The 13956-nt window shown below is 45.0% G+C and overlaps 1 protein-coding gene across 1 annotated transcript; it reads right to left on the bottom strand.

The window, feature by feature from the left end:
* Nucleotides 1–331: 331 nt before the first annotated feature.
* Nucleotides 332–13562, bottom strand: znf711 (zinc finger protein 711). The gene is made up of 9 exons (XM_084331216.1): nt 13445–13562; nt 12178–12250; nt 11802–11898; nt 10211–11149; nt 6614–6760; nt 6157–6333; nt 5842–5988; nt 5611–5745; nt 332–1753 (listed from the first exon to the last, which is right to left on the bottom strand). The coding sequence occupies exons 3-9, from the start codon at nt 11878–11880 to the stop codon at nt 573–575; spliced, it is 2805 nt and encodes a 934-aa protein (XP_084187342.1). The 5' UTR covers nt 11881–11898; nt 12178–12250; nt 13445–13562; the 3' UTR covers nt 332–572.
* Between the last annotated feature and the right edge of the window lie 394 nt (nt 13563–13956).

Raw genomic sequence — 13956 nt, 5'->3', positions numbered from 1 at the left:
TAGCCGGTACCTTCGGAGGCGAACCTCTCCGGGTACTCGACTCCACGCCATCAGAAGGACCGGCGTGGCGTTTTATACCAAGCACCACTTTTCTATTGTATACGATGCAAGTCGTCGTCTCGCGCCGTGTTCTTCTTTTTTTTTCTCTTTCTTTTTTTTTTTAGCTGAGTGGATATAAAAATATAGACATTTGAAACCCTGAATATATGTTCATTATGTGATTCCTCCGCAGCAAGACAAATGTTACAGCCGTCCCACTGACACGTATACATGTTCATTTTCAAGGTCCTCCTCCCCTCCCCTCCCCTCCCCCTACACACACACACACACACACACACACACCTTTAACATGTTCTCTCTCATTGCATTTAGAACACAGAATGGTCAATTAGAATGTTATCATCATCATCAACAACACGTCTAAATCCATCATTCCCTTGTTAATAGCCTAAGATTACCTCTGGGTGTGTGACACAAATTTACCAGGGAAAGAGGAGAGTGTGTGTGTGTGTGTGTGTGTGTGTGTGAGTGTGTGTGTGCGTGCGCAGGCGTGTGTGTGTGTGATGCTGCCGTTACATCAACATGTCTTTGTGGTGCCTGGCTATGTGCTGGCTCTTCTCCGACGGCCTCCTGAAGCCCTTGGTGCAGTAGTCACAGCGGTGCGGGTAGTCCTTGGTGTGGATGGAGATGACGTGGCGTTTGAAGCCGGAAGCGTCCGTACTGTTGTACTCGCAGTATTGGCACTGGTAGACCTTCCTGCCGCTGTGCGTCTTCATGTGCTTCTTCAGCTCGGCCGGCTGCCGGAAGCCCCGCCGGCAGCGCTTGCACTTGAAGGGCAGGTCCTTGGTGTGAACGGACAGGATGTGGCGACTCAGCGTGAAGGGGTCCGAGGTGTTGAAGTTACAGTGCCGACACTGGTGCACCTTGTTGCCCTTGTGCGTCTCCGCGTGCTTCTTCAGCTCAGAGGGCCGGTGGAAGCCCTTCTCGCACACGTCGCACTGGTGCGGGAAGTCCTTGGTGTGCACCGAGATGATGTGGCGCTTCAGGTCGCTGGAGTTGGTGCTCTTGTGCTCGCAGTGCGGGCACTGGTGCGTCTTGTGGCCCTGCACCATCTCTATGTGCCGCTGGAGCTCGCGCGCGTCGGCGTACGCCTGCGGGCAGTGGCTGCACTTGAAGGGCAGGTCGGCGCCGTGCTTGCTCTTGATGTGAGTCTTTAGGTTCGACTGGTCGGCGCAGCGGAACTCGCAGTGCGGGCAGTGGTAGGGCTTCTCGCCCGTGTGCGTCCGCATGTGCTTCTTGAGCTCCGACGGGTGGCGGAAGCCCTTGGCGCACTCCACGCACACGTGGGCGAAGTTCTTGCTGTGCACCGCCAGCAGGTGGCGGTTGAGGAGGCCCTGCTCCGCCGTCTCGTAGTCGCAGTACTTGCAGTGGTGCAGCTTGGGCTCGCGGTCCTTGACGATGAGCTTGTCGGAGCCCAGCGGGCTGGACTCGTGGTGGCGCCGGGCGTACTCCGTGTACTCCGGGGAGCGCTCGCCGTGGCGGCTCAGGAGCTTGTGGCTCTCCAGGTGGTTGTGGAAGTTCACCTTCTTGTTGGTGGTGAAGTCGCAGTCGGTGCACTGGTACTTCTTCTTCAGCAGGTGGTCGGGGTGGTTCTTCATGTGGCACTTGAGGAAGCCCCGCGAGCGGAACTTCTTGCCGCAGATGTGGCAGGGGTAGACCGTCAGGGGCAGGCCGTCCGGGCCGATGATCACGGCTGAGGGAGAGGGGGGGGGGGGGAACAGAATGGTTTAGTTTAGCTTAGCTTAGTTTACTCAGTTTATTTGATCAGGGACAGTGCATATCAATCAAACTTTATACATTTATAAATTCATACAAATTAAAACTGTAAATATGCCAACATTGCTAGTTGCTAGTTTTCAGTTGTAGTCCATGGGCTAGATCAGTGCTTCTCAAACTTTTTCTGTCAGGCCCCCCTTTGGCGGACCAAAATATCTTGGGCCCCCCCCCCCCCCCCCCCCTCGCCCCAACAAAATAGTCATGAAATGGCTGAAATAGTCATGTTTAAATGTATTGAAATAACACCAATATCGTGACCTTTCAAATTGACAACACCTTCCCTCGCGAGAGCCACCTTGCCTCGCTGTGAAGCAGCACTGCAGAATGGTCAGCTCCCATCTCCTCACACAGCGCAGAGAACAGGCGCGCTTTCAGGGGTCGGGTTTTGATGAAATTTACCACGTTTATAACTTCTGTCAAAACCTCATTCAGCTCAGGGCTAAGCTGTCTTGAGTTGACGCTGGCGCCTCTCTGTGAATTTACAGTGCGTCCATTGCGCGTTTGGCGAGACCCCCTTGATGAGCGCCTGTAGCCCCCTCCTTTTCCCTGCGCACCGTCAGAGCAAAAGCCCACACAGTTTTCCCATTTCCCACTGAAACTAGCTCTCCAGGTGGTATCAGATGAGATTTCAATTAGTTCTTCCAAGAGTTTGGATGGAGATGTGTCAGGAAGCTTCGTCTCAATGTTGTCTGTAAAGTTTTTTTTTTAATCGAGAGTAACTTGGTGATCCTTTTCTGTGTTTTATTAAATAATGATTTTCAGATTTTGAGAAATGGTCAAACTTATCCAAATATGGTATTTTCATGGAGAACAGTGCAGCTGCAACAGATAGCACTTTAGTGATAATTTTCTAATATATTCTTTTTTATATATAAAAAAAGAAATTATGATGTTTATTATCATTATTATGTTTATTATTACTGTCATGCCTCTGCGCCCCCCCTAGATGATGTTTAAGCCAAAAAAACGTTACGGTTCTGTGAAATCGGATAAAAAGCAGTAGAAAACCCCTCCAACAATTAACCCTTTCACTGCCACACTACCAAAGGCCCAGGGTTAACCCTTTCACTGCGACAACGCGGAAGGTTAACCCTTTCACTGCCACACGACCGACAAAGGGTTAACCCTTTCACAACCACAGGTTAACCGTCTGTAGTGTGGTAGTGAAAGGTTAACCTTCTGTAGTGTGGTAGTGAAAGGGTTAAAAGAAAACAACATTAAATCACAAAATAGAGATAAAAATATACTAGAAAGAATATACTAGAAAACTACAACATATATATCATGCCAGTTAGGATACCTTGTGTATACTGCACCTGTGTATACCGTTTACTTTACTTACTCATAGTATATATATATTCAGATTCTAATTCTTTATTGCCCATATTTATTGTAACTTATACAATGGCATGCACATTTCTTGATTCTGAAACACTTCTTTCAGACGTTGTTATTTCTCATAACACTCCACGTGATCCCAGAACCCGCCCACAACCGAATAGCTTTTTTACGAATCACTCCGCCGTTCGTGTTTTTATGAATGAAACCAAGATGGTGGACAATAATCTTTATGAATGGATGTATTGATATCGTCATAACGACTCATTCAAAAACGATAAAGTCACGTGGAATGTGTTAGTTGCTTACACAATGTTGGATTATGTAATTGGTTAGTCATGACTCATTGTGAAACAAAATATAAATCGCGGGAAGTGTGTTAGATGGCATTCGTTGTAGAACCTCCCTCTCCTTCAAAAGGACACTGTCATTTCACTGTTAATAAAATGTTCAATCAATCAATCAATCAATCAAATAACAACCGCTAACTTCACTGTTAGATGGCATGCTTTGTAGCAACCTATGTATAGATGTAGCACTGTCTATCTGTATGTCATATATGTTATGATGCATTGAAAATGGGGGACCCTGATGTAAACAAGACGAAAGTCTTTCTCTGGTCTGCATCCCCTTAACACTTTGGATGCCCAACCCGAGTTCTCAGGTTTACCCCCCGCGGGTTGAATGCCCATAACGAGAATATTCGTTTTTCCTCGTTTTTTTTAATTTATTAGCGATCTGAATTCATATTTCATCAACCGAGTCTACCGTTGGAAAATCAGCCACCCCAGGCGCTCAGATGTGAAAAAAGCGCCCCCTATCATCTCCCAGATGGTCATTCACCCTTTTGGATTGGACTCAGTGAAAATGAATGAGAAAAAAAGACCCGGACTCCACATTTTACTTCTCACTCATGTAACCGGGGTCGATCAGCTTCATGCTGGACCCTCAGAGCAGCGGGGATTATGTGTTTTTACTGTATACGCGGTGGATCAATAAAAGGATAGATTTTTTCGAATGGCGATCAGGAATTGGAATAATCCATTTGGATACCATCTGATCTCAGGTAAGGAATCTATGTTACCAGTCTTAGGATAATCAGACCCGTTTTCACGGAGATATAAGCATTTTCTTTTTTTTGTGATATGGCTGTTTGACTCTAAGAGCGATCAGGAACTGAGAGAATCGATTTTCAGCGCACGGCACTAGCGTGCACACGTACACATATACTATCGATAATCTAGCGTTTATTTGAAAACAATTCATAAAATAGGCCGACAAATGACAACGTTCTAGAATATTACAGTACATCAGCGATTATCATGGAATCCTCTTTTTTTTCGTGAAAACGAGGGGTTTTCTAAATGCTATGAAACGGAAATGAACCGATAAAAAAACAATCTGCTTCGACAATGTTGACTGGAAATAGGTCATTGATAATGCGACGGGCAGATTAGACACATTTAAAACATAGATTAGGCGATATTAATGCTAACATTGAAGTGGATGTGGGCATTCAAGCACTAAATGTGCGCCCCCTGCTGGGCATTCAAAGTGTTAACAATTGTGTGTATTGAGCTGTACTGTATTGTACCCATTCTGCAATCTGTTAATACAATTTTCAATCAATCAATCAAATAACAACCGGTAACTTCACTGTTAGATGGCATGCTTTGTAGCAACCTGCCTCTGCAAAAGGACACTGTCGCACAAAGCGATTTCACTGGATGTCCCGGACACAATGGAAGTATGGATATATTCGTAACGAATAATTTAAAAAAGATACCGTTAACTGGAATATGTTAGTTGTTTACACAATGTTGGATTATGTAATTGGTTTTGTTAGATGGCATAGGTTGCTTTTTTTTTTACCAACTTTTTCTGCCGATGGTTTTGTGAATAAATCTCCATTATGCTTCAATTACTGTGTGTTTATTGTATAGCAATAAGGTTGGATGAATTCGGCCATTGTATAAAAGTATTACAATTTACACCACTTGAAGTCGTGCGTTATATAAATGAGATCACGCCTATGGGGGTCTAACTACCCTCGGCTGCGCCTCGGGCCTAACAACCACCCATAGGCGTGATCCAATTTCTATAACACACTCCGTGGCGTGATGTAATGCTTAAATATGATATAACTGATAGGGCATACAGACCCTCATCTGCACCTTTGATTACACTGCTTACTTTATCTTTATTATAATTGTATTGCCTATATTTATGTCTTTCTACCATTACCCTGCCCATAGCTGTACCTCCCCTCCCCTCATGATGCCATGACGTCCCAATTTCCCCAAGGGTAAAGGAATATCTCATCTTAAAACTTGAGATCAAAGCGTTTTATGGTGCGGTACAAAGAATATTCATCTTTATGTTCCCTTTCGTGACCACATTGTTAAATGAGCCCCGGCGGGAATGTGGTGTTCATACCAGTCTGACACTGGCGCGCCTCTCCCTTCTTCCTCTTCTTGGTCTTGGGTTTGAGGGCGCGGTTCGCCCCCAGTCCCTCTCTGATCTGCAGATAAGGCGTGGCCGTTCCATTCTTCACGGGATCAATGCTGTTACCTGCACAGACACCCACCATCATGATTCAACTGAAACGTCATCGTTTTTTTTCCCGTTCGGTATAGCTGTTTGGCACGACGGAACCAAAGTGTTTACCATAAGCGTTCGCCCAGGACACGGGCACAAACATCTTGTTGTTCAGGGAGTCGTCCAGCTGGGCCTCCTCCTGTGCCGCGGCCTCCTCCTCCTCCTGGTCCACCACCACCTCCATGTACACCTGCTCAGCCATGTCCCGGTCGTCGTCTAGAACACAGTCACAGAGACAGACCACGTTCAAACGCCTTCCTTCCCCCGCTCGTCATCGTGCATCCACTTCCAAGAACAACAGGACCCGGCTTGATTAGACGTCGAGTCAAAAAGCATCAGATCAGTCGGCGACGGCGTCGCACTCTGTAACGCCTGGGTACTTACTGATGTCGTTGTCTTCTTCTTCGCTGTCCTCGTCCTCGTCATCCTCGTCCTCTTCCTGCTTCTTGACCGCCATGTAGACCATCTTGTCGCGGCCCACTCCCAGTCGGCCCGAGGACGCGGCTTCGAGATCGGGGTGACCGTTGTGGTAATCGTCCTCCGTGATCACCTCTGTTCCTCCTTTAGAGATAAAGGACAGTCAGAGCCATGATTCAGACACTTTCTTGGAGGGGGGATAGCCTCCAGATACTTTCTAGTCTCAAAGAGACTTCAAAGCACCGAGATGGAACAGAATAGAAGTACTTTATTAATCCAGAGGGAAATTCAGCACCACAGATCGCTCACAATAAACATGTACAGTAGGTAGTCAAAAATGAAAAATAATACACAGTCAAAGATATTCTAAAATATGTTCTTTCGTGATATTGATACGATGATATTCTGTCATGGAGTCACTTGCCCAAGTCGTCATCCGCTTCAGCTTTGAAGATGTAGACCTTGATGACCTCAGATCCATCCTCCTCTTTGGGCTCCTCGTCCTCCATCACCTCAGTGCTGATCTCCAGGGGGGTGTCTCCTATGTCCAGCTTCTCTCCGACCTCATCCACTGTAGTGATGCAAATAATTCATTACTTTTAGCCATAACTTAGTAGCCAAAATGCATAGCATGCCAGCAATGATTGAAACAAAAAGATTAAAGGGGAACTATCTTATAAATGGCCTTTTTCAGTGTTTAGCATTGTTTCCTAGCTATGTGGACTTATATTAATATGATCTATGTCTCTAATTCTCATATTGGCGCATTCTTCCAATTCTCCTCTCACAATATTCACCCTCACTGAACTGAGTCATCTGAAAATGTGATGATTTGTGATGTCAGAGAGACTCAGCTGCATAATAATGTTCAGGCGGCGCAGTGGTTTAGGAGCCCAGGCTCAAAACGGCTTAAGATCTTGAGGTAGAAAAATGCTGTTTTTGAGGACTTGATTAGAAATACAAAACAATGAATTAAAAAAAATAAAAAATTACAGAGGTGTTCCATAAACTCACAGGAATTGTGTAAAAGTGCCCAAATAGTGAAAGAAATAGTAAAATAGTTCCCCTTTAAAAAGCCCTGTAAGGACCAAATTAAATTGACATTATCAACTTCAGAGGCCAGAATGTGGGACCTATAAACACATTTACCATCCAATAGCATTGTGAGCTGAACAACAGGACCCATTGACTATGTAAATGTGTTAAAAAGAAATTATAAAAAAAAAAAAAAAAAAAAAAATATCCAAAAGCTAAAAGTGATTTTGTAATTTTGCAGCAGAGGGTCTTTTCGCACATGCATTGGACTCCTGACCTTAACTGCACATTGAACGCAAACATTCAAATAAAAATATTAATTAACACAGCAGAGCGTGTTGATTAACGTAGACTAACCTGTAGTGTTCCATACACAACAATGTTGTACAGTGGGCATTTCCCCAAAATGTACGGTTTGTGGGTAGAATGTATATCTGCGTTATCATTCAGGACCAAGGACAAGACACATTTGTCTCATCACGATTTGAGCGAGTTTGCGAGGTGCGCGGCCCAATGTGTTCCAAACAGTGACAGTGTGTGGAGGAGGGCGCCTCAGAGACAGCAGCAAAGTCATACATTTATATTCAGTGTTTTAGCCTGTATGAAACTATTATTAAGTAGTCATCATTTGTTAAATAGATTAAATAGAGTGTATCTGTCTCACATGTAAAAAAGAATACATGTGTGCGAAGCGGAAAAGGAGCACACGCTGTAACTAAAGATTATAACCTACAAGCGGACGGTTCAATGATCCCCCGCCCCCCCCCCCGTGCTGCATATAGGTTCAGTGTCCCATATGGCTCTGCTTGGGCGGCCTGCCCAGATAGATTAGGAGCCGCCCAGGTAAGAAAAAAAAGTCTCATTTCAAAACGCACACAGACCAGCGTGGACCTTCAATTTTAGAAGCTATGACATCTAGCTATTCATTGCCCTCTCGCGAGTTACGCCGTCTCTCTCTGTGTGCACTGCAGTGTAAACTCTAGCAACGGTTCCAATGCATCCAACGTGCTTTGCATCCTCACCACCCCTGTATGCCCAGGTCATGGTACAAACTAAACTAACATTAACTAAAATGGCCCCAAAAAACAGTTAAACCAACCCTGGAGCCGCTCACAGTGGAGCAGTCCTCTGGGCGAGTGAAGTTTGATTTTTGCGGAGATCCAACAGTGAGGAATGGGAGGGTCTGAGCCAGGCGGGACCCCTTCTCTCTCCCTCTCTGCAATGCATGTTAATAAATATTTCACTTAAGTTAATTCGCTGAAATATTCTAAAATCATCAAGTCTGCTATAAGCCATTCTCCCTCTCTCTTGTGTGTACATTTGCTATAGGCTACTCTTTTGACATGGATTAGTCTAATTAGCTTTAACAATCCTGATTCCTGAGCCTATTTTATTAAAAAGGAAGATATTGATTTACATATGTATATATATATATATTATATATATATATATATTAAATTATATTACATTTATAACCGTATCTCCTGTGCTGGCACAAGCAATAACATAGTGTGGACGTGGAGATAGGTCTGGCTATGCGAGACACTCAAGTGTAACAATATACTGATGGTACCCAAACGAACAATATGTTCACAAGTTCACAGAGTACCCCACCACGTCCAGTTAATCCCCAGACACCCCCTATTAAAGAAAACGTTCAATTTAGCGACGAAGGGGAGGATGAACACAGAAGGTTCCAGCTGAATAATTCAGTGAAGGTCTTTTTATATATAGATCTTTTTTTTCCTATTTCTTTTTACAGATGGCTGATGGTGGAAGAATTAAGGTGTGCAACTACTGCAGATATATTTTACTCTCTAATATCAGCATCTACCATAAAAATCCAGTATGGGTCGGGTCTCGTAAAAAAAAGTTTAATCTACTCTGTACAGAATATAATTGACCTTTATTTAATTTCAAACCTTTAATTTAACTTGAATACTTTTTTGGGTTGCCCTCATTGCGACCCTCCGTACACAGGCAGAGGATGTCCCCATCTGTCATGCCCTTGCTCTGCCTAGCACGTCGTTTAGGACCCCTCGCCTAAACCAAGCGCAGTATATACGTGAGAACACGTCTGCTATGGGTTTGGTATTGAAATGGTGAGGTTGATGGCCTCTTCATCTAACATTGCACAATATGGTCTGCATTAGGGCTGAACGATTAATCGATTTTAAATCGAAATCGCGATTTTAAATTATGCAAATCGCTAAAAAAAAATCGCACTAAAATAATTTTTTAACCAGGAAGTCCCATTGAGATACAAGATCTCCTTTGCAAGTTGTTGTTATTGTTGTAGGAACGGTTTGGGAGAGGGAGGTAAGGGGTTTTAGATTGTGTGTTGTGAAGTTTAGACTTCAGAGAGGGAGAGTAAAGTACAGAAAAAAGGTACCGTTGGGTACCGGTATCGATTCCCAGGTAAAAAGAAACATTTTCAGGCTCTGTGTCCCGAACAGACCCAGTGCGTAGGCCAGCTGCAAGCCGCATTTTACAATAAACCTCTGTGGGGCTGCCTAAATTTTTTTATTATAATCGCAAATTTAATCGCAATCGCAATATCTGTCAGAAAAATCGCAATTCGATTATTTCCCAAAATCGTGCAGCCCTAGTCTGCATGTGCATTACTTCATTATGTAGCGTGTGCTACATGGACGAAAGGGCAACTCCAATAACTCCTGCATCCCCATCTGTGTCATGCCCTTGCTCTGCCTAGCACGTCGTTTAGGACCCATCGCCTAAACCAAGCGCAGTATTTATATACACGTGAGAACGCGTCTGCTACGGAGAATCGCACGGCGTGCGCTACATGGACGAAAGGGCAACTCCAATAACTCCCGCGCCCGATTTTCTGGGGATTGTCCAGAGTTCATGTGCGGAAAAAGTCTCAACTCTAATGCAAACGAGGCTTGAAATGCATTGGACAGCAGAGCAGCATAACTCCAAAACCAAAAGGCATGTTGTTGTAGGGCTGGCGCTCTCAACTCACAGGAGATCATGAGGTAATCCTCCGAGTTGCTCCTCGCATCGTCGTCCTCGTCCGTCTGCAGAGCGACAGCCTCGGCGGGCAGCTCCTCGTGGATGATGGTCTCGGAATCGGCCTCGTCTACCATCACCTCCTCCGACACGAGCTGCTGGTCCAGGGTGTTGTCCTGGTGTTCGGACAGCAGCTCTGCCACAAACACCTGGTCTGGCATGTCGTGGTGGTGGTGATGGTGGTGGTGATGGTGGCGGCGATGACCAGAGTCCCGGATGAGGTTGGAGGTCAGAACGTGGTTGTGGTGATGGTGGGCCTCCAGAGCTTCCTCTATGGCGACTTCCGTCCCTAGAATGTTGTCGGGCATGATCACACTGTGTTCCGAGGACACCATGTCCTCGTGGCTCATCTCGTGGCCCTCCACCCCCTCAGTCTGTAAGTCTTCAACGTCGACCTCGAGACCGTCGACCACCTCCGCTTCCAGGCCCTCCACTTCCACCTCCTCCTCGAGGCCCTCCACAACGTGGGCTTCCAGGCCCTCCACTTCTACCTCCTCCTCGAGGCCCTCCACAACGTGGGCTTCCAGGCCCTCGACGTCCACCTCGGTCTCCAGGCCCTCCACCACCTGTGCCTCCAAACCCTCGACCTCCACCTCCTCCCCGTCCAGCACTTGGGCCTCGAGCTCCACCACCTGGGTCTGCAGGCCGTCCACCACCTCGGCCTCCAAGCAGTCCACGTCCGCCTCGAGGCCCTCCACCTCCTCCGTCTCCAGGCCCTCCACCTCCTCCACCTCCAGGCCCTCCACCACCTCCGTCTCGAGACCCTCCACCTCGAGGCCGTGTTCCAGCAGGATGCCTTCGTCCGTCATCACGTCAGACAGCAGCATCCCCTCGGGCACAGACACCACAATGTGCTCCCCGTCGATGTGAGCCAGGCCCCCCATCCCTGCCACTGGAGACACAAACACACAAATTATGTGATGGATGACAAAGAGCACGCAAAGATAAAACAGGGTGCAGTTTACCATAAAGACAACTGTCACGTAGCCTCAGTCTACACATCTTCAAAAGACAAGCTTAAAACCGATCTCTTTGCTCAGGCATTTAAATGAAACATCAGGGATATCCTGACACAAATTGTATTTTACCTGCACTATTCTTACCCTACCTACACTTCCTATCAAATCCATGTGTCGGTTCTATGCACTGTAATTTTAAGAGCACTGCTCTGTTGTAATTCAAAATTGAACTATTTTATCACACTTTTTTACTTCTTACTGATGCACTGCTCTGTTGTATGTTAAATACCCTGTTGTATGCCCGTTCTATTTTATAATTTTTAGAAACTGAATCCAACCGCACTTTGGTTTTACTCTGTCTATTCTATTTGTATTACTGAATGAAACTGTAAACAGAAAGGCCTATTGGGACGCTAGATCCTAATGTGAAACACTGTGATTTACCTTACTACCTATCTATCTTTTTTTATGCTCGCTTATGCCTGTATTTTTTTTTACTGTTGTGAAGCACTTTGAACTGCAACTTCTGTATGAAAGAAAGTGCTATACAAATAAAGTGTCTTATTATATTACACATTGACCTACCAAAGTCTTGCATGATCATAGTATGGGTCATCTTCAACTCCTGTGTGTGCAGCTCCAACACCCCTCCACCTTGATCCATGTCTCCACTGTGAAAAGACTGAGAAATACAGCTTGCGTAAGCGCTTTGAGATGCCTAATGTAAGGCGCTATATAAAATACATTTATTATTATTATTATTATTATTATTATTATTATTATTATTATTATTATTATTATTATTATTATTATTATTATGTCAGGACTTTCTGGCTGTTCAGTGTGCAGTATGCTAAATGAAAGCAACATTAAAAAAAATATATAATAATAATAATACAAAATCAAATGAAAGGACCAACTGTGCCAAAGTGATGGTGTAGGTGTGTAGTATTGGGTATACCTTCACGTCAGGCTCTCTAGAATAAAACCAATAGGCTATTTGCGGTGCTCCATTCCATTAGAGGAAAGGATACCTGGAAAGAAAACAATACCATTAAGTGAGGCAAAAATGGTACAAATACACTGCTATGCATCATCATTAATGGTCATGGACTGAGGTTATTACACATACTACTCCAGATAGCTGGAATAGGTCAAAATACTGCTAATGCCATCATCACTTCTGATTATATGCAACTGTATTGGGTCAACTTTTAGTCCCAAAAACAATACATTTTATTTGGTGCTGCTGCATATACGGGACAGTTACAAATGTGCCATGTTTATTAACAGAGATACGATCTCCACTGCTGCAAGCCATCTCGTGATATCATGGGGAGAAGACAATTATGGACCAGTTCACTTTGTTATACGCTGTAGTAGGGATATGGGATATGTTTGGACTTAAATTGAGGGAGGAAGGATTGATTGATTGAAAACTTTATTAACAGATTGCAGAATGGGTACAATACAGTACAGCTCAATACACACAATTGTTAAGGGGATGCAGACCAGAGAAAGACTTTCATCTGGTTTACATCAGGGTCCCCCATTTTCAATTCATCAGGACATATATGACATACATGACATACAGATACAGTACTGCTACATCTATACATTTATTTCCTCATATAAAGCAAACACTTCCTTGTATCTAAGAGCATTCAGTAAAGTCTTGTTCTTCCCATGACTCTTTGAAGCAAACCCACACATGCATCGAATTTTAGGGCTGCCAATGAAAGCTCTGCAGACGTTATGCAATGATACAAGGGCAGGGCGGCCACCGCCCTCCATCCTCCTCCCGCCGGGGGGAACTAGCAGCAGTCCTCCCGCTGGGGCTAACTAGCAGCAGGCTAGCGCTGCTCCCCCCGGCGCCATTTTGTTTAGCTCAACGGCTAACATATGTAATTTTAAACATCGATACTCTTAAGTCGCCACAGTATCGTTAACACAATGAAATATATTGAACTGATGGCCGCTGCACGTTGTTAAATAAAAAGATGTAGTAGCATATGTGTTTTCGTTGCGTTTTTACTTGTAACTTTGCAAAGACGACGACGAGCGTCTGGCTGGCTAGCTAGCGTGCTAACCTAGCTAGCTACACAGCAGCTCATGCCGCATTATCCATGTTGTTTTTGAAAACGGGCTGAAAGAGGCCTGGCTACGGCCGACTGGGCCCTTAGCGCCGTATTCGACATATCGTTCCAATCGATCCAAGATTTATTTACCTGATAACGAACTCGTCCGAGTCTACCGTCGATTTCCCCCTTTCTCGGTCGTGTCTGTTATTGTTTTGGTTTGTTTTGCACGGGAAGCTAAATGCGGCCTGCAGTTTTGGATCCCCGGGCACTCTTTGCTAGGCCTCGGCCAATCAGGTGGCTCGCTGACAACCAAAGGGAGGGCGGGGGGGCAGACAATGCGTGGCCTCGTTCACCGCTGATCCCTTTCTATTTGCGTCATGCATAAGAGAGCAGAGTTACACTATAATGCGGTTATTCTACGAGTTATAACTCTTTTTTATGTTATTCCATGTCTCAAAATTGCTACATTATATTATAGTAATAAAAGTTTTCCCACGTGGTTATTACTGTTATTACGCTCAGTCAGCGTGCACAGGACAGAAGAGGAGGCCTGCAGGCCATTTCCATCCACAAAAAGTGGGCAGCATTGAGCGATGATACACCCAACAGTTACAAGCAGGAGATGGTGACCTAAAGCTTTTTTTTATCTCTATAGTGTA

Source organism: Notolepis coatsorum, assembly GCF_963971535.1.
Source record: "Notolepis coatsorum genome assembly, chromosome: 16".
NCBI classification, from domain to species: Eukaryota; Metazoa; Chordata; class Actinopteri; order Aulopiformes; family Paralepididae; genus Notolepis; species Notolepis coatsorum.
This window is presented reverse-complemented; position numbering and strand designations above follow the sequence as displayed.

Bases quoted from the DNA above. Each gene is read 5' to 3' on its own strand.
- znf711 (XM_084331216.1), bottom strand. From the start codon at position 11,880: ATGGATCAAGGTGGAGGGGTGTTGGAGCTGCACACACAGGAGTTGAAG. The intron at 5,989-6,156 runs GTAAGTACCCAG...ACTGTGTTCTAG, and splicing joins AGAAGAAGACAACGACATCA to ACGACGACCGGGACATGGCT. The intron at 1,754-5,610 runs GTATGAACACCA...CCTCTCCCTCAG, and splicing joins GGCGCGCCAGTGTCAGACTG to CCGTGATCATCGGCCCGGAC.